We start from the raw sequence: 21,495 nt of genomic DNA on the forward strand, positions 1-21,495 counted from the left end.
GAACGTTTTTGAAGGTCAGGTTGCATGAATCGGGTAATGTTCCGACTCAACAAATACGATCTGGGGAAAAATTCTTGGCCGCTAAGTTTCTTTATCTCCACAAATTCTGCCTGACTAACTGAAGTATTCGAGCATTTTATGTTCTTATTGCCAAAATATTATGTTGAGTGACCATCAAGCCGTCATATCGTTAATCATCAGTGAGCTAAACCTGCCACATGCTTGTTTCATTTCAAAGAAGCTCTTGTTCGGTTCTGAGAAAAATGTCATGAAGTATTGAGATTGCCCATTTATTTGGTTGGTGGAACAAGGATAAGGTGATTTGAGCTCGACTAGCTCAATTTGAATTGTTATTCACTTTGCAGTCATAAAGTAATATAATGCCTTTCTTTGTGATATCCTCAACAAAATTGCTGCTAATCTAGAATAAATGTGACAGCAATTGAAGCGAGAAAACATTTAGTTAAGTTATTAATTATGGGTTTTAATAGTGCAGTGTTCTTGCTCAAAATATCTGACTAAAGGATTATTTAGTTGAGAAGCAAACGAGTGCTGGTGAGAGTTTAAATAGCAAAAAAAAAGATAAATTTATGAATATCTTTTCACAAAAATCCTGAATTGCACTTTTATATTTTTTTTCTGCAGAATGTCTAGTTTGGTTGAAGCTCCTGAAGTTGTCAAGAAATTGTCCTGGGTTGACAATTTGTGGCACGATGATTCACTTTTTGATAAGCCAAAAGTCTCAAAGTATTGCCAAATTGGTGTAAAGGACAGTTACACAGACTTCCACATAGGCTCCGGGGGCTCTTCTGTTTGGTATCATCTCCTCCGTGTAAGTTGAAGTTGAATTTTTAAACAAGAACAATAACTCACATTCAAAAGTTGTTTACAAGTGGAAAAACCTTATACGGTACATAGCTAATATCTCTGTAGTATAGCACTTTGGAGTCACAGAGTGAAAGTGTCCCTTGTGAATCACTATATCAATTAATTCCTGATCTCATTCAGAGTATCATTGAGGAAACAACATTTCTTTTACTGGAGGGTAAGTCAGCCTGTACAGTTCTTATATGGTTTCTTCTGAATGGTTTTTGAAAAGCTTTAAGAAAGTTCTACCCATTTAAGCAGTTCTACCCATTCCCTTTCAGTTATGTTGTGTTGCATGGGATGCAGTGAGAAAACTCTTTAACAAAGAATTTTCTGAAAGCTGAGAAAAAGTTGAGTTCCATTCCAAACCGGTTCGCCACAACCTTCAAGAATGGCAGGCATGACCCCCCTATTGATGGGATACTCCCAATGAGTTCTGGAAATACAGGACTTGCTTTTCCATTCAATTAAATTAGCTAGTCAAGCTTTATGCTGTCTTGGCTCTTTGCTCTTTAAATCTCTCTGACTGACTATATGTGCTTTCCCTCTTTTAACATCATCTGTGATGAATGTAAGTTAATGGTAAATATATTGTAATATATGTATTTGTTGCAGTAATTTTTTTAAAGCCTGGGTTACGGTGTGTATACATCTGCTGTGGTAATTTTTTTAAATCCTGCTTTAAAAGACAGATAGACTTGTGGCTGCAAAATATGCAATTAAGATGTCGTAAAAGATCTCCATTCTTTCAAATCATGTTTATGTTACAAGGAGAGGCCGAATGGGATTTTGATTTCTGGGGTATAGATGAATGGAGATATTGTGTTTAAACTTAAGTAAGTAGATCATGGAATTTGAGAGGAATAAAGATGATGAGGTGACTTCGCCGGCGGCGGGATTCTCTGTTCTGCTGGCATCGCACTCCCGCCCACTGATTTCCCGGCGGCTTGGGGTGGCCATAATGGGAAATCCCACTGGCTGGCGGCAGGAATGGAGAATCCCGCTGCCGGCAATGATGTGCAGCCGAGGAACGTTGGGTTGGTGGGGCAGAGAATTCACCCCAATGTAAGTGAAGGGAGGGGCCAGGTCTGTAGCAGTAAGTTTTGTTTCTGGAAGCCGTGAGCTGAACAGCTTTAGCAGAAGGCTGTCAGCATTAATCTGACAGATGGGGAGCTACAGTTTGGAAAGGATCTCTCCCTCTCTTCAAGCAGCCATTTAAATATTTTCTACCCAGAGAATGGCAGGAAATCCTCTGTTTGGTAACTTAATTTGTGGCTTTTGACCTATGATGGGTTTTGCCCGATTGGAGATAGAGAAAGTTAAAATGTTTCCTTTTATTTTAATTTTAAGTATTGTTTAACTTGTAATTATAAGCTATATTTCTGGGATGTTAAAGTAGTTTAATACTATGTTAATAATAAAGTTTGTTTCGATATACCATACCCCTATTTGTGCGCGGATCACTCCTGGAGCAAAGTATCCTTTCCTCATAGTTTTACAAATTTAAAAAAATGTGATTGGGGTTCCGGTCTGGCATCCTAGAAAATGTTGGGGTCTGGTGCGGGATAGTAATACATCCCTGAAACTTAACTCTTTAGCCACATCTTCAGTCATCTATCTCCACTCATGTTCCTTTCATGTGTGCACAGTATTTGGTTAGCCCTGACTATGTTTTGGGATATTTATTGCATTAAAGTTCTTATAAGGACCAGTTACTGAAAATACCATATGCTAAATTATTTATGTAATTCAAAATGTATTTGTCATGTGGAAAAATAAATATTTTAGCATTAAATGTGCCATATCTTTGTTCTCTCCAGGGGGAGAAGATTTTCTATTTGATTAAGTCGACCTCTGCAAATCTTGCTTTATACGAAAGGTGGAGTTCATCATCCAATCAGAGTGAAATGTTTTTTGCAGATCAGGTGGACAAGTGCTACAAATGCACTCTGAAGCAAGGACAAAGCCTGCTTATCCCATCAGGTATAATGTTTCACTGTACATCTTTAAAAGTGGCACTCTTAGGCTGGAGATTAGGAAGAACCTGAAGGATTATGTGTTTTATTAAACTCAATGGTATGCACTAATCTTAGTTCTGTTATTATATCATTTGACCACCTTGGTGTTAAAAGAAAATGTACCTTTCCATGAGAACTGTGCCCTGTTGAAGCAGTATTCATTAGTCGGAATTGTGAGACAGCTACTAATAAATATTATACCTTCTAATCTGGAAAGAGGATTTGTACTTGATGTGTCAAAGATGTTAGAATCTACTTAGATAAAGAATATATTATAATCTTATTGTTACAATGTTACATGTTGCTAGTTTAGCTTCAGATGTAGAGTGATAAACTGGAAATAAGGCTCGGTTAATTATCAGGAATCTATAGATGGAGAAGGTTTAGCATAGTGTAGCACAACATGTGCTTCTATACCAATCTGCATTTCAAAAGTTAAATACAGTGTACCCTATCAGGAGTGACAGGAGAGCAGGTTAACATGGGAGTAGATTTTCTTTAATTCGTTAAATGTGGTTAAAATGTAATAAAGTTATAGGGTTATGTTCATTGCTTCTATTATTTGTTAGATCCTAAAAGTAGATTTCTGTCCCATTTGTTAGTGTTTATTGCATAGTGTACAGGTAGTGAGCATTAACTGGGTCACTTGTTAAAACTGTGATGGGTTGATTTAGGAGGTGTACGCTGCGGGCTGAGTACAGATTGGCTCCTGTAAAGCCCTGCACCAAATGGTTTTCCAGAATATAGGTTACAGCAGTAGTTGCCATGGATCTTTGTGTACGTGCTGCAGCTGTTTTGAACATTGAAATAAGTTATTTGTACTTCTTGCAAAGAGGATCATGTTTTGCAATTATGTGAAAGGATTCAATTTTGCAAAATTTCAGTTAATGGAAATTATCTCTGATATCCAAAGCAACACAAGGCTAACAGATTTCTGCCAGGAATGTCTTCTGATCAAATGGTAACAAATGTGCATTGCCTAATTAATAGGTTGGATTTATGCAACATTGACTCCAGTGGATTGCTTGGCTTTCGGTGGACACTTCTTGCACAGTCTGAATATTGAAATGCAGTTGAGGTATGGTGTTCTTCAATTTTTAAAAAACTATTTAGTGTATCCAGTTCATTTTTTCCAATTAAGGGGCAATTTAGTGTGGCCAATCCACCTATCCTGCACATCTTTTTGGGTTGTGGGGGCGAAACCCACGCAAACACAGGGAGAATGTGCAAACTCCACACGGACGGTGACCCAGAGCCGGGATCGAACCTGGGACCTCTGCGCGTGAGGCAACCGTGCTAACCACTTGCGCCACCGTGCTGCCCTTGGTGTTCTTCAATTTGACAGTGGCAAAGCTACTGTTTAAGAAGCAATTTGTGTTCTGGGAAAGAGACCAGGATGTCTGTTTTTAGTTAATTGAGACCAGAATATATCCAAATGTACCCTTATGTATAGAAAAAACACACAAAATTATAGGGTGGAATTTTCTCATTATTTGACAGAGTAGCGCAATGGGCAGGAAATTGGGGTGGAAGCCACTGGTCCCAAGAGCAGCTTCCTCTACCAACCCCCTGGGGTTTTATGGGGCGGGGGAGGGGAGGGGGGGTGTACTCGCTTATGTGCCACTAGCCGGTTCTGCTCGCCAGGGACCTGTTTTGATTGACACTGACCTAAATAGACAATTTAACATGGGTGGGGGGGGCATAATGACAGTTCAGTGTATTCAAATGTATTCAACGTCTAGATACCAGTTAAATAACTGGCAGGGCACAGAGTTGATCGATCAGGGTAATCCTGTCAGCGTGACAGTCGTTTTGGGATTCCCGCAGGATTTTCCACCTCTGTTCCCGCTGTCCAAAAATGGGAGCAGAAAATCCCTCCCATAGTTTCCATCTGCGCACACTTCCTGGTTAGAAACCCTGCACTTCTGGTCAGGGTGCGAAACCATAGGTCCTGGTGCTTCTCCTCTTTCTTGGCCCCTTATCCCCTCTCCCTCAATCATGCATAATATTTTCCCCTTTCAAGATTCACCAACCACAAAAAGATCCTAGTAACATGCTAATTCCCATTGTTGACATTTGACTGCAAATATCGTGCAATATATATGCAGCGTGGATCATTAATTTTAAGATAGCAACAATATAATGCAGCGTCGATTGCAAGTGGGATGTTTGAACAACATAGGCCTTCAAGGCCTTCACTGTTGGTGAGAAGCATTGGAGTTTTCAAACATCTCTGTGCGATACAACATTTCAGAGTCCAGAAGACACAAAGAATGGTTCACAATTGTATCTGTCATTTCTTGATCAGAAAACCTGAAGACTGCTGATTGTTGCTCCTCACTACAATACTATGCAACAGCACAACTTTTTCATGATATTTCAGCAGCTCAAAAATCTCATAAAAGCGACTTCCGTGGCGGCTATGAAGGAGTAAGTCGCACATTTGGTGGCTCCCGTTCGGGTTGGATTTTTGGACCTTTTCCCCCGATTTTCTATTGGACTTGAACTGTAAAACTGAAGTCAGAGGCAATTGTGTACTGAATTCCCACATCGGTGCATGGAGAGAAGGACTAGAAGTGATCATAAAGGCAGAAACAGAAAGACAGAGAAGGCTTGGGCTGAAGCTGCAGCAGAAGACAGCATGGCGGAAGACCGGACCTCTGGGTTGTCGACCCAGCGGTCACTGAGCAGCTGATGCATGTTATTCAGGAAGGCTTTGCGAAGCAGAAACGGGACTGCTTGGACCCGATAAAAGAGTCGATTGAGCGGCTGGAGCTTAGATTGGACGCCCAAGATCAGGCGATCCAGAAGGTGGAGAAGGCGCTGGTTGAGCAGGAGGAACATCAAACTGTGGTGGAGTTGGAGGTGGGGATGCTGAGAGACCAGCAGAAGAAGCTCCTGGAGAAGGTGGAGGACCTGGAGAATAGGTCCCGCCGGCAGAACTTAAGAATCGTTGGGCTCCCAGATGGGTCCGAAGGAGCGGACGCTGGAGCATACATCGCAGATATGTTTGAGAAGTTGCTGGGGGATGGGGCATTCTCCCAACCCTTGGAGGTGGACGGGGCTCACCGAGCTCTCGCGAGGAAGCCGCGAACAGGAGACCCCACCCTGAGGGCAATGGTGGTGAGATTCCACAGGTACTTGGATAAGGAGCGCATTCTACAGTGGGCCAAGCAGACACGGAGCTGTAAGTGGGACAGTAGTATCCTGCGGGTCTACCAAGACCTGAGTGTGGAGGTAGCCAGGAGGACAGCAGGCTTCAACCAGATTAGGTTGATCCTTTTTAAGAAAAAGGTGAAGTTCGGACTGTTGTATCCGTCCCGTCTCTGGGTCACGTACGAGGAATGACACTTTTATTTCGAGTCGCCTGAGGACGCGCTGGACTTTGTGAAAACGAAAGGACTGGTGGTGGACTGAGAGATTTTGAACTTTGCTGTAACGTTCATTTTTTTTTCTTTTTGTTCCTCTGTTCTTTAAAAAAAGAAAATAAATTCTCATTTTTTGTTTTGTGGAAGCTGTTTGTAATGCCTTCTGTATTGATTTGGGACCAGTGGCAGAGCTGAGTGAGTAAAGGTTTTCATTTGCACTGTTGGGAGATGGAGGTGTGCTTGTTTAGATTTTGGTGTTTTTCTGTCGGGCAATTGTGTGATGTTGGAGTATGTTTGTATGAGCGGGAAGGGAGGGAACAATAGGTGGGAGACTATCCGGCGCCAGGGATTGGGGCCACCAAGCTAGCTGGGCAGGCTAGCTCACTGAAGTGCAGTGGGGGGTGTGCATATGTTTGGTTTATCAAAGGGGTTGGGTTATAAAGTGTTGTTACTGGGGGGGGAAATGTTCTGCTGACGAGGGAGGAACTTGGGCCAAGGGACAGAGAGGAGATTGGGGGCGGAGGCTGCCTGGGGGCGGGCAGGTGGAGGCCAAAAAAAAGGGGATGGTTGATCGGCGAAGTGGGGGGGGGGGGCAGCAATGAGCCCCCCAACTAGGCTGATCACCTGGGATGTTCGAGGATTAAATGGGCCGGTCAAGTGGGCACGTATGTTCGCGCATCTTAGGGTACTGAAGGTGGACGTGGTAATTTTGCAGGAGACGCACCTTAAGTAACTGACCAGATTAGATTGAGGAAAGGCTGGGTCAGTCAGGTCTTTCACTCGGGACTGGATTCAAAGACTAGAGGGCTTGCGATCCTGATCAATAAGCGGGTGGTGTTTGAGGCAGGTAGAATAGTTTCGGATGTGGGAGATCGGTACATTATGGTCAGTGGGAAACTGGAAGTGGTGCAGGTGGTATTAGTAAATCTGTATGCGCCAAATTGGGATGATGTGGAGTTTATAAAGAGGATGCTGGGGAAGATACCGGACCTGGACTCGCACAGGTTGGTCATGGGAGGGGACTTCAACACAGTTATTGACCCTGGCTTGGACCGGTCAAGCTCGAAAATTGGCAGGGTGCCAGCAATGGCAAAGGAACTAAAAGGGTTCATGGAGCAGATGGGGGGTGGACCCATGGAGATTTGGGCGGCCGAGGGTGAAGGAGTTCTCCTTTTACTCACACGTGCATAAAGTGTACTCCCGGATTGATTTCTTCATTTTGAGCAGGGCCTTACTGGCAGGGGTGGTGGATACGGGGTACTCGGCGATCACAATCTCAGACCATGCTCCGCACTGGGTTGACCTGCAGGTTAGTAAAGACAGTAACCAGCGCTCGCACTGGAGGTTAGATGTGGGATGTTTGGCTGATGAAGGGGTGTGTGAGCGGCTGAGGAAATGTATTCAGAACTACCTGCAGGTCAATGACACGGGGAAATTTCAGTGGCCTGGGAAGCACTGAAGACTGTGGTCAGAGGGGAGCTGATCTCGATACGGGCCCACAGGGAGAAGGTGGACAGGGCAGAGACGGACCGACTGGTTAACAAAGAACAAAGAAATGTACAGCACAGGAACAGGCCCTTCGGCCCTCCAAGCCCGTGCCGACCATACTGCCCGACTAAACTACAATCTTCTACACTTCCTGGGTCCGTATCCTTCTATTCCCATCCTATTCATATATTTGTCAAGATGCCCCTTGAATGTCCCTATCGTCCCTGCTTCCACTACCTCCTCCGGTAGTGAGTTCCAGGCACCCACTACCCTCTGCGTAAAAAACTTGCCTCGTACATCTACTCTAAACCTTGCCCCTCTCACCTTAAACCTATGCCCCCTAGTAATTGACCCCTCTACCCTGGGGAAAAGCCTCTGACTATCCACTCTGTCTATGCCCTTCATAATTTTGTATACCTCTATTAGGTCGCCCCTCAACCTCCTTCGTTCCAGTGAGAACAAACCGAGTTTATTCAATCGCTCCTCATAGCTTATGCCCTCCATACCAGGCAACATTCTGGTAAATCTCTTCTGCACCCTCTCTAAAGCCTCCACATCCTTCTGGTAGTGTGGCGACCAGAATTGAACACTATACTCCAAGTGTGGCCTAACTAAGGTTCTATACAGCTGCAACATGACTTGCCAATTCTTATACTCAATGCCCCGGCCAATGAAGGCAAGCATGCCGTATGCCTTCTTGACTACCTTCTCCACCTGTGTTGCCCCTTTCAATGACCTGTGGACCTGTACTCCTAGATCTCTTTGACTTTCAATACTCTTGAGGGTTCTACCATTCACTGTATATTCCCTACCTGCATTAGCCCTTCCAAAATGCATTACCTCACATTTGTCCGGATTAAACTCCATCTGCCATCTCTCCGCCCAAGTCTCCAGACAATCTAAATCCTGCTGTATCCTCAGAGAGTCCTCATCGCTATCCGCAATTCCACCAACCTTTGTGTCGTCTGCAAACTTACTAATCAGACCAGTTACATTTTCCTCCAAATCATTTATATATACTACAAAGAGCAAAGGTCCCAGCACTGATCCCTGTGGAACACCACTGGTCACAGCCCTCCAATTAGAAAAGCATCCCTCCATTGCTACCCTCTGCCTTCTATGGCCTAGCCAGTTCTGTATCCACCTTGCCAGTTCACCCCTGATCCCGTGTGACTTCACCTTTTGTACTAGTCTACCATGAGGGACCTTGTCAAAGGCCTTACTGAAGTCCATATAGACAACATCTACTGCCCTACCTGCATCAATCATCTTAGTGACCTCCTCGAAAAACTCTATCAAGTTAGTGAGACAAGACCTCCCCTTCACAAAACCGTGCTGCCTCTCACTAATACGTCCATTTGCTTCCAAATGGGAGTAGATCCTGTCTCGAAGAATTCTCTCCAGTAATTTCCCTACCACTGAAGTAAGGCTCACCGGTCTGTAGTTCCCGGGATTATCCTTGCTACCCTTCTTAAACAGAGGAACAACATTGGCTATTCTCCAGTCCTCCGGGACATCCCCTGAAGACAGCGAGGATCCAAAGATTTCTGTCAAGGCCTCAGCAATTTCCTCTCCAGCCTCCTTCAGTATTCTGGGGTAGATCCCATCAGGCCCTGGGGACTTATCTACCTTAATATTTTTTAAGACACCCAACACCTCGTCTTTTTGGATCACAATGTGACCCAGGCTATCTACACCCCCTTCTCCAGACTCAACATCTACCAATTCCTTCTCTTTGGTGAATACTGATGCAAAGTATTCATTTAGTACCTCGCCCATTTCCTCTGGCTCCACACATAGATTCCCTTGCCTATCCTTCAGTGGGCCAACCCTTTCCCTGGCTACCCTCTTGCTTTTTATGTACGTGTAAAAAGCCTTGGGATTTTCCTTAACCCTATTTGCCAATGACTTTTCATGACCCCTTCTAGCCCTCCTGACTCCTTGCTTAAGTTCCTTCCTACTTTCCTTATATGCCACACAGGCTTCGTCTGTTCCCAACCTTTTAGCCCTGACAAATGCCTCCTTTTTCTTTTTGACGAGGCCTACAATATCACTCGTCATCCAAGGTTCCCGAAAATTGCCGTATTTATCTTTCTTCCTCACAGGAACATGCCTGTCCTGTATTCCTTTCAACTGACACTTGAAAGCCTCCCACATGTCAGATGTTAAGGAGATACTACAGATCGATAGGAGCTATGCGGAGACCTCAGACCAGGGCTTTTAAGGGAACGGCGGAGGCTACAGACGGAGTTCGGCTTGTTAACCACAGTGAGGGCAGTGGAGCAGCTGAGAAAAGCGAAGGGGGCGATCTATTGAGTATGGAGAGGCCAGCAGAATGCTTGCACAGCAGCTTAGAAAGAGGGAGGCAACCAGGGAGATAGGGAAAGTAAATGACGGAGATGGGAACCTGGTTGGAGATTCAGCAGGGGTGAATAAGGCATTTAGGGATTTCTACAGTAGGCTGTTTAGGTCGGAACCCCCTACGGGGCCGGAGGGGATGAGGCACTTCTTGAAGGGGGGGGGGGGGGGGCTGAATTTCCCAAAGGTGGATGGGGAGCTGGTAGAAGGGCTAGGGGCCCCGATAGGGTTGGAAGAGATAGTGGAGGGTCTGAAAGCCATGCAGGCGGGTAAAGCCCCGGGGCCGGATGGGTACCCAGTGGAGTTTTATAAAACGTTCTCTGGGATATTGGGGCTAGTGTTGATGAGGATGTTCAATGAGGCAAGGGAAAGAGGGGTGCTGCCCCCGACGATGTCACAGGCCACGTTTTCGTTGATTTTGAAGCGGACAAGAACCCAGAGCTGTGTGGGTCCTACAGGCCGATATCTCTGTTGAATGTGGTCGCCAAACTGCTGGCCAAAATTTTGTCCTCCAGGATTGTTGATTGTGTTCCGGATGTTATTGGGGAGGTCAGACGGGTTTGTTAAGGGTAGGCAGTTGGTGGCCAATGTAAGATGGTTGTTAAATGTGATCATGATGCCCCCGGAAGGTAGGGAGGTGGAGGTAGTGATCGCAATGATTGCAGAAAAGGCTTTTGATCGGGTAGAATGGGATTATCTGTGGGCGGGGCTTTATTGACTGGGTCAGGTTGCTGTATCAGGCTCCAGTGGCAAGTATATGGACGAATAGGACAACATCGGACTATTTTAGACTGCACCGGGGGACGAGACAGCGATGCCCCCTCCCCCCACTGTTGTTCGCGCTAGCTATAGAGCCTTGGCAATGCTCTGAGAGCCTAAAGGGGCTGTTCCCGGGGTGGGGTGGGTGTAGCACAGATTCTCGCTCTATGCAGATGACCTGCTCCTGTATGTATCGGACCCCTAAGAGGGGATGGAAGAAATCATGAGGATTCTAGCGGAATTTAGCTGGTTTTCGGGATATAAGCTAAATATGGGGGAAAGTGAGATGTTTGCGATCCAGGCGAGGGGACAGGAGAGGTGATTGGGGGAGCTGCCAGAGGGTGGGTAGGAGAAGGGAGCATCTCGGACATTTACAAGGAACTTATGGGGTCAGAGGAGACGCAGACCGGGGGAGCTGAAGCGCAAGTGGGTGGAGGAGCTGGGAGGAGAGATGGAGGATAATCTATGGGCGGACGCGTTGAGTAGAGTCAACTCGTCTGCAACATGTTCCAGGCTCAGCCTGATACAATTTAAGGTCGTTCACCGGGCTCACATGACTGGCCCGGATGAGCAGATTCTTTGGGGTGGAAGACAGGTGTGCAAAATGCGCGGGAGGACCAGCGAACCATGTCCACATGTTCTGGGCGTGTCCGAAGTTTGGGGGATTTTGGCAGGGGTTTGCAGATGTCATGTCCACGGTGTTAAAACAAGGGTGGTGCTGAGTCCAAAGGTGGCGATTTTCAGGGTGTCGGAAGACCCGGGAATCCAGGAGGAGAAAGAGGCAGACATTCTGGCCTTTGCTTCCCTGGTAGCCCGGAGACGGATATTATTAGCTTGGAGGGACCCAAAGCCCCCAAAGTCGGAGACCTGGCTATTGGACATGGCTAGCTTTCCCTGTTTGGAGAAAATCAAGTTCGCCTTGAGAGGGTCACTGTTGGTGTTTGCCCGGAGGTGGCAACCTTTCGCCGACCTCTTCGTGGAAAATTAATCGTCAGCAGAAGTGGGGGGGGGGGGGAGTTTAACTTAGAGTAGGGGGTTAATAAAGGTGGTACCTTTAAGGGAGGGAGACGGTTTTTGCACTATGTTTATAGATTCATGTACATTGTTTATTGTCTTGTTGTTATAATACCAAAAATACCTCAATAAAATGTTTATTTTTTTTTAAAAAATCTCATAAAAGCCTCATGAAAGAGTGGGACAATAGGCAAGGAGATAAAAGGACACTGTTTAAGTCAATGGAAAAACATTGATTCACTATGGGTCCATGGCACACTCATGTCTGGCAATTTCACCCCACGAAGCTTCCTCACTCTAAACTTCCATTAGCAACAGAGTAAACAGAACTCCAGCCATGATTCCACCTTATGTCCACAAGGTAATTATGGATGACAAAGGCCATCTAGCCTAGCTTATCTCGTCTATCCCAGGATCACATACAAACATATGTTTTAGGAGCTGGAGCAAGCCATTCGGCCTCTCGAGCCTCCACCATTTGGTAACATTGCTTTCATTATACCAGTGGCCACAACTCAAAGATATTTAATTGACTGTGAAGCAATTTAAGACATAATGAAAGGATGATTAATCACAGAACATTTACAAAACAATTCAATTCTGAAGCTAACACAACCGTACCATTCTGACTTCTCTGACACCAACCCATAATATAGCATAATTGGCACCTGCTCCTTTTACGTTAAGGACACTATCTCCAGGATTTGTCAGTCAGATATCTACCATCAACTTAAGAAAAATGTATAATAGATTGAATTGCTGATCTGAATTTTTCAGAGAAGAATGATACAAGGTGCATAAATTCAGTTTGGCCTTAACTCAAGAAATGGATTGTTTCCACTTCCCCGCAGAAACAGTCATACAAATTGTGTTGTGCACTATAAACTTACAGCCTAAAAGAGAAAAATGTAATTGGTAAATAAGAAATTCCAACAGCAAAAAAGGGACATCCCCACCCAACTCCTGCGACCCTCCCCTCCAACAGTTCCCAATCACCCCCACTCCTCCAACATTCCCTGACTTCCCCATATCCTTCCAACACCTTCAATTACACATTCACTCCTCCAATATTCCTCAATCTAATCCACCCCTCCAACACCCCCAGCTACCTTCCACCCCACCATTGCTAAAAATTCATTTTTGGGATGTGTGTGAGGCTGGCAACGGCAGCATTTATTGTCCATCCCTGGAGAATGTAAGAGTGGTGGGACAGGAAGTATGCGTGATTCAGAAAGGGGTTAAGAACAGAACCACCGACAGCTATGTTTTCCTCATATTCCCACCCTAAATGCAGCTTGCAGTCATTTGTGGCTCCTTTTCTCATCAAAAAACCTTTATGGCATGCAAAAGACAAATACAATGAGAGAAGCATAGGGAACAGAGAAAGAAGTACAAATAAATTATTACCCCCATTAAAATGCTGTCCTATTGCCAGTGCATCTTTCCAATGCAGCCATACCGGGCCAAGGCGGTGCTCCACCGAAAGGGGGTGAAGTTCGGGCTGTTGCAGCCAGCGCGACTGTGGGTCACTTTTCAAAATCGCCACCATTATTTTGATACGCCGGATGAGGCGTGGGCCTTTATACAAAACGAGAAGTTGGACTCGAACTAAGGGTTTGATGTGGGGTTGGGTTTGTTTTTTCTTTGTGTGGGAAAGCTGGGGAGTGGGAAGGGGTGAGTGGATGTGATATGTGGGTCTGTGGGCATCGGTACTGTTTTGTGGGGGGCGGTCCCCGTGTGTGAAAGGGGGAGGGGGGGGCTGGAGGCCCTGGGTCGTGGGGAACTGGGGTGAGGTTGTAGGAGAAAGGAGCTGTGCCATAGGGGGTGGGGCCGGCCCAGGTGGGAAACGCGGGCTTTTTCCCGTGCTGAGGTGGAGGGGTAGGGGCAGGGCTGGAGGGGTGCTCACATCGGCCTGAAGGGAGGGATGGGATGGAGATTCCACACGGGGGGGGGGGGGGGGGCCGTTGGCAAAGGCGGGAGCGGCCGGGGTCAGCAGGAGTCAGCTGACTTACGGGAGTGCAATGGGGAGAGCAAGGGGGCTAGATGGTGGTCTAGCTGGGGTGGGGGGGGGAGGGGGGGTGGGGGGGGGGGGGAGAATTGGGTTGCTGCTGTACTGACCAAAGGAGAGCTGGAGGTAAAAGGGAGAGTCGGGGCGGGGGTTCGCCGCCTGGGGGACTGGAGTGTGCGGGAGGCGTGGGCACGTGGCTTGCCTAAGAAAGGGGATGGCTAGTCGGCAGGGGAGGGGGATGAGTAGCCCCTTGATCCGGCCGTAAACATGGAATGTGAGGGGCCTAAATGGGCCAGTCAAGAGGGCCCGGGTGTTCACTCACTTAAAGGAACTGAAAGCAGACATTGTTATGCTTCAGGAGACGCATTTGAAGGTGGCAGATCAGATCAGGCTGAGAAAGGGATGGGTAGGGCATGTCTTTCATTCAGGGCTGGATGCGAAGAACAGAGGGGTTGCAATACTGGTGGGGAAGCGGGTGTCGTTCGAGGCGCCGAATAATGGGGGTCGATACGTGATGGTGAGTGGTAGGTTAGAGGGGACCTGGGTGGTACTGGTGAATGTGTATGCCCCGAATTGGGACGATGCAGGGTTTATGAAGCGCATGTTGAGTCGGATCCCGGATCTGGAAGTGGGGAGCTTGATAATGGGGGGGAACTTTAATACGGTACTGGACCCAGCATTGGATCGATCCAGGTCAAGGATGGGTAAGAGGCCAGTTGCGGCCAAGGTGCTAAGAGGTTTTATGGACCAGATGGGGGAGTGGATCCGTGGAGGTTTGCCAGGCCGGGGGCCAGAGAGTTCTCTTTTTTTCCCCCATGTACATAAGGCCTATTCACGGATAGACTTTGTGATGAGTAGGGCACTGATCCCAAGGGTGGAGGGAACGGAATATTCGGCTATAGCGATTTCGGACCACGCCCTGCACTGGTTGGGTTTGGGGGAGGAGAGGGACCAGCGCCCGCTGTGGCGCCTGGATGTGGGACTGTTGGCGGATGAGGAGGTTTGTAAGCGGGTCCGGGGGGTCCATCCAGAGATACATAAGGCCAATGATAATGGGGAGGTGCAGGTGGGTGTGGTTTGGGAGGCTCTGAAGGCGGTGGTTAGGGGAGAGCTAATTTCAATTAGGGCTCACAGAAAGAAGAGAGAGAGGATGGAGAGGGAGAGGTTGGTGGGGGAGATAGTAAGGCTGGACAGGTGCTATGCAGAGGCCCCCGAAGAGGGGCTGCTGAGGGAGCGATGGAACTTCTAAACAGAAATTGATTTATTGACCACGGGGAAGGCAGAGGCTCAGTGGAGGAAAATGCAGGGGGCAATGTATGAGTATGGGGAGAAGGCGAGTCGGGTGCTGGCGCATCAACTACGTAAGAGGGAGGTGGCGAGGGAGATTGGAGGAATCAGGGATGGGGGGGAATGGAGTGCGGTTAAAATAAATGAGGTATTTAGGGATTTCTATGGGGACCTGTACAAGTCAGCGCCTCAGGAGGGGGGAGAGGGGATGTGGCAGTTCTTAGATCAACTGAGGTTCCCGAGGGTGGAGGAATAGCAGGTGGCTGGCCTGGGGGCCCCGATGGGGCTGGAGGAGCTGGTTAAGGGATTGGGGAGCATGCAGGTGGGCAAGGTCCCGGGACCGGATGGGTTCCCGGTTGAATTTTATAGGAAGTTTGTGGAACTGTTGGGCCCGTTGCTGGAGAGAACCTTCAATGAGGCGAGGGAGGAAGGGACTCTGCCCCCGACAATGTCTCGGACGCTGGTCTCGCTGATTCTCGAGCGGGATAAGGACCCACTGCAGTGCGGTTCGTATAGGCCAATCTCACTCCTTAACGTAGATGCTACGAGGATTGACTATTGTGCCCTGGGAGTGATGCATGAGGACCAAACGGGGTTCGTGAAGGGCAGGCAGTTAAATGCAAATGTGCGGAGGCTTCTGAACGTGATTATGATGCCCTCGGTGGGAGGGGAAGCGGAGGTGGTGGCGGTTATGGACGCGGAGAAGGCCTTTGATCGGGTGGAGTAGGAGTACCAATGGGAACTGCTTAGCAGGTTCGGGGAAGGGTTCATAGGGTGGGTCAGGTTGTTATACAGGGCCCCGGTGACGAGCGTGTCTACGAACCGGCGGAGATCGGAATATTTCTGATTGTACCGGGGGACGAGACAGGGGTGTCCCCTGTCCCCTTAGCTGTTCACGCTGGCAATTGAGCCACTGGCCATGGCATTAAGGGAGTCTAGGAACTGGAGGGGGTTGGTCTGTGGAGGGGAGGAACACCGGGTGTCGTTGTATGCTGATGACCTGTTATATATTGCAGATCCAGTGGAGGGGATGGCGGAGATCATGCGGATCCTTAGGGAGTTTGGGGACTTCTCGGGCTAGCCTGGGGGCACTGGAGGAGAAATTTGGGTTGCCTCCCGGAAACGCTTTTAGATATATGCAAGTGAGGGCATTTGTGAGACGGCAGGTGAGGGAATTTCTGCTACTTCCAGCACGAAGGATTCAGGACAGGGTGATTTTGGGTGCATGGGTTGGAGAAGGCAAGGCCTCGGCGATTTATCAGGAGCTGGAGGAAGCGGAGGAGGCCTCGGTCGAGGAGTTGTAGGGCAAGTGGGAGGAGGAACTCGGGGAGGAGCTGGATGAGGCCCTGGGCAGGGTCAATTTCTCCTCCTGCGTCAGGCTCAGTCTAATACAGTTCAAAGTAGTACCTCGGGCGCATATGATAGGGGTGAGGATGAGTAGGTTTTTTGGGGTGGAGGACAGATGTGTGAGATGTTCGGGGAGCCCAGTGAATCATGCCCATATGTTCTGAACGTGCCCGGCGCTGGAGGGGTTCTGGAGGGGCTTTGCGAGGGCTATGTCCAAAGTTGTGAACACCCGAGTCAAGCTGAGCTGGGGGATAGCACTATTTGTAGTATCGGATGAGCCGGGAGTGCAGGAGCCGAAAGAGGCCGGAGTTCTGGCCTTTGCGTCCCTGGTAGCCCGGCAGAGGATCCTACCAATGTGGAGAGATGCAAAGCCCCCGAGCGTGGAAGCTTGGATCAATGACATCGCAGGGTTCATTAAGTTGGAGAGGATAAAGTTTGCCTTGCGAGGGTCTGTGCAGGGGTTCCCCAGGTGGTGGCAACCGTTCCCAGACACTTTCGCGGAACGCTAGGTGGAGGTCGAAACAGCAGCAACCCGGGGGGTTGGTTTATGTTTTTGTTAAAAGGGGGCGTTTTCCTCACTTTTGTATTTATTGGTTAAATGGGGTTAATGTATCCTCGTTTCATTTCCTATGTACAATTTTGTTTTTCTTTCTTTCTGGAGGTTTGGTTGAAAATTTTGAATAAGCTTATTAAAAAAAATAAAAAATGTAGAGCAGCAATCATTGGCACTCTCTGAAATTAGTGCTGCTGAGTGGGCACAATTGCTTGAACAGCCTGACTCCAAAAATGTCAATTGGGCTCAAGCTAAATGATATAATCTGCGAGTTTTCTTATTTGACATGCTTTTACATTTGCCTGGCCGTTTTATTCACCGGCTCTGCCGACATGACGCCTCCCCATCCCGCACATTCCTGCACTGTTGCCCATGACTCGAGGTTTGCATCTCTACCTTTTCTCCTGCACTGTTGCCTGTGCTACAGCACCACAAGATAGCCACGAAGAAGCTGTTGTGGAGATTTGAGCTGTAACCCCCCCCACCGAATCTGGAGCCTCTTCCTTGAATTTGGATCCTTGCGAACGTTGCACTAGATTGAGTGCACTCACCTCCCAGTTCCCCTCGGAGTTCAGTTTGCCAGGCATACGCGTTTTAAAATCAGATGTAAATTGTGCCGTCTGAAATCACTCTGATGTGGGATTTACATTTGATGTAGAGGAACGATTCTGGCATGTGGCTACTACAATCAGATGCAAATTTATTTTAATTATGTTCCTGACATTTGATGGTGGGAAATGCAGCCAGCCATTGACGGGAGGAGGGCCTGATCTTGTCCTGCATTTACACTGCCGGGAGGCGCATCTAGGGCCTTCTTGCAGTATTTGTCAGTCGTGCCACTGAACACACCGTCCCCAGAAATTCCCTGCCTAAATCTCTTTTTCTGAATTGACACAAAGTGTTGCTGTTTTATAGAAATAATATAAATTTAAGTGTGTATGTAGGTGTGTGTATTACATTTATTTGCGTGTACCATGGACCTGTTATCCTTTGATCACTATTTGAAGACCGCACTTAACCTTAGATTGCATCCCCATTCCCCTACCAATGAAACAACATGCCATGTAAAAACAAATCTGTTGTGCATTTCCTGTCCACAATCTTCATACCTCGTTACAAACTGATCACACTTTTTATTTCAACATTTAACATTAAAGATGTCTAGATAATCAGTTGTAATGGGAATGTCCTACAAATTCTGAAATTTCCTGAAAATGCAGTAATTGATATTGGGTAACCCAATTTGTTTATAGAAAGTTTTGTTTTCATTGATTGATTTCATTGAAAGGCAATGCCACACTTGACGTGTATTAAGCATCAAATAGTTCTTTGAAATCAAATATGACAGATTCTTCAACATGAGGGAGCCCATTGTGGGACAGATCTATCACAGCACCATTTGAATTTAAGGTGTTATGATCCAGACCTCCAGACCAGAGCCCCAAGTTTTTGGTAAGATCTGGTTATGGACCAACGACATTTTATTTAAAGTAGACAAAGGTTGAAATTCAAGACACTTGGTCAGAGAATAAAGCCACAAGATTTCACGAGTTTTGGACAAAATAAACTTTAAAAGGTCAGAAAGATCGAACAATTTACAATATCTATCTCCTATTCCAATATTCAGGGACAATATGAAGTAGATATGAATTAACATGCAAACTGTGGTCGAACATACTACACTGCACAATAAATGGCAGATAAGACCAAAACAGAGTCCATGGATTTCTCAACAACCTACACGGCAATCAATAAACACTGAGAGTCAACCAAACTCACTTAAACCCTGTCACTCTCATGAGTGATTCCAGTCTTCACCTTTGAGGATCTGAGCTGGGAATTCTCCCCAAGAGTGACTCCAACTCAGATGGCCTCAGTGACAGCCCACCTTCACAGGGTTTCAATCTTGTTCCCCGAGATTCGGTTCCCCTGTATTTCCGAGTATGTGTTGAAGCACCAACTCATCAACTTCACTCATCAGCCACACCGAGCAGAAAGCTATTGCTCGCAAAGGGGTATTTTTGCCCCAACAGCCTGCAGCATGGAGTCACTAACCTTCTGCTGGCCTCTTAGAATACTAAGGGTTCTCCTGAGCCCTCACCATTTACAGTCTGCTATCTGCAGCCCTGTTCTGGCTTGGAGCTTCTTTCACTGCTCCTTTTTCCCCCTCTTAACTGGGACCTCACCCTGTCCTCTCTCCTGTCCCCTGCCTGGGACGATTGTCTTGGTGCTTAGCTCCCGGTCACATGGCCCACCAGTCTTTTGCTTCTGCGCAGGTGCACTCGGCCTGTCCTCGGCCCAAAGAACTTAGAATGCTGAATTGCGCGTGTGCATGTCTACCCCCTTCCGTATGTGCGTGCATAGAAACTGAGGTCTGCGGGGACTTGGGATTCCCGATCTTGGATTTCAACTTTAAGTCTGGTTTTCATAACAAAGGTCATTGTACTTCAAAAAAAAGTATTTCACATTTGTAAACATCAAAACCACCAGAAGTGTCTAAGCGCTTTATAGCTAATGTAGCACTTTCTGAACTGTAGTCATTGTTGTAATGACATTCTGAATTCTCCCTCTGTGTACCCGAATAGGTGCTGGAATGTGGCGACTAGGGGTTTTCACAGTAACTTCATTGCCATGTTAATGTAAGCCTACTTGTGACAATAAAGATTGTTATTATTATGTCGGAAATGCGGCAGTCAGTTTGTACACACCAAGGTCCCATAATGTGATAACAACTAGATAAACTTCTTTTTGCTGTTGATTAAGGTATAATATTGGTCAGTTGGCTGGTTCGTGATGCGGCGCATTGCCAACAGCATGGGTTCAATTCTCGTACTGGCTGAGGTTATTCATGAAGGCCCCATCTTCTCAACCTTGCCCCTTGCCTGAGGTGCATTGACCCTCAATTTAAATCAGCTCTCTGTCTCAAAAGGGGAGAGCAGCCTATGGTCCTTGGGGACTATGGTGACTTTCATTTTAAATATTGGCCAGGATGCTGCTCTTCTTCGAACATGGTGACATAGGGCAGAATTCAAAAAGATTGGGGGGACTGCACTCCTGCTTCTGATGGTTACCCCACAACAAATTATTCTAAAGCACATTAAGTTGTTGTAGAGGGGCCTTCTGCCTCTATCTAGGGACAAAGTCCTGCCTCAGTTGCCAGTAACTTTCTAGTCCCAAGTCCCACAGAGAAAAATGCCAGGAGCATTTATCATGGTAGCATTGTGGATAGCACAATTGCTTCGCAGCTCCAGGGTCCCAGATTCGATTCCGGCTTGGGTCGCTGTCTGTGTGGAGTCTGCACGTCCTCCCCGTGTCTGCGTGGGTTTCCTCCGGGTGCTCCGGTTTCCTCCCACAGTCCAAAGATGTGCGGGTTAGGTGAATTGGCCAATGATAAATTGCCCTTAATGTCCAAATTGCCCTTGGTGTTGGGTGGAAGTGTTGAGTTTGGGTAGGGTGCTCTTTCCAAGAGCCGGTTCAGACTCAAAGGGCCGAATGGCCTCCTTCTGCACTGTAAATTCAATGATAATCTATGATTAATCTAGGACAAAGGTTCGGCACAACATCGTGGGCCGAAGGGCCTGTTCTGTGCTGTATTTTTCTATGTTCTATGAGCCCAGGATGTAGGTCAGTCTAGGGTTCTTGGCCAGAAGAGGAGCCCCAGGGACAGAGTGGATAAGGTTGTGGGGAGGCCAGGGGGAATGGACGCCCAGGAAGTTGGGGAAAACCTTGAGGGGTCAGGGGGAGGAGGGACCCCTGAGGAATGGCCCCTCGCTTCCCACATGAGGCAGAAGTAAGCTAGTTGTGGCCAGGTAGGGAGCAGCCTTGGGCAGGCCGGACTGGGCCTCACCTACCCTGCTCCCATAAAATCACTGTCCGGTTGGGATGGATGGGTAGGCAGTTGGAAGAATACATGCAGAATTATACCCGCTCCCCACCCAGAGCCTTGCAAGCCCACCAGCAGGGGATGGTAAAATTGTGCCCATGGTATCGTTTACACCCGCCTTCACAGACAAATGGAATCTCATCCACACCTCAGCACTGTAAAAGTGTGACCAACTGAACCACAACCAACACTGTTATTTATTTAAACACAACAGTTTTCAGAATTACAGATTGGCTTGGAATTTGCAATCAGCAGAAAAGGAAGGTGCTTGCAGTCAATTGTGCTTACAGCTGCCCACAGACCTTTTCCGGGTTTTTGACCTGCACCTTACAGTTCTCCGAGATAATTGAGCAGGATAAAGAACAAAGCTTCTTTTCAACCAATTAAATTGATAAATCCTCACTGACCGGTGGCCCTGACGTCTGTTATCATGAAATGCTTTGAGTGGCTAGTCATGAGATGTATCACTGCCAGCCTCTCAGACGGTCTCGATCCACTGCAGTCCTCTCAGACGGTCTCGATCCACTGCAGTTTGCCTATCACCG

At 47.2% G+C, this 21,495-nt stretch overlaps 1 protein-coding gene across 2 annotated transcripts in view; it reads left to right on the plus strand.

Annotated features, from left to right (window-relative positions):
* Window positions 1-21,495, plus strand: part of phf2 (PHD finger protein 2) — a 197,853-nt gene that overhangs the window by 117,149 nt on the left and 59,209 nt on the right. For both annotated transcript variants that reach the window (XM_072472519.1, XM_072472520.1), the window contains exons 6-8: window positions 646-832; window positions 2,688-2,850; window positions 3,876-3,963. In XM_072472519.1, coding sequence (XP_072328620.1) covers window positions 646-832; window positions 2,688-2,850; window positions 3,876-3,963 — 438 coding nt within the window. The remainder of the gene's footprint in view (window positions 1-645; window positions 833-2,687; window positions 2,851-3,875; window positions 3,964-21,495) is intronic.

This window comes from Scyliorhinus torazame, chromosome 13 (assembly GCF_047496885.1).
Source record: "Scyliorhinus torazame isolate Kashiwa2021f chromosome 13, sScyTor2.1, whole genome shotgun sequence".
Taxonomy (NCBI): domain Eukaryota; kingdom Metazoa; phylum Chordata; class Chondrichthyes; order Carcharhiniformes; family Scyliorhinidae; genus Scyliorhinus; species Scyliorhinus torazame.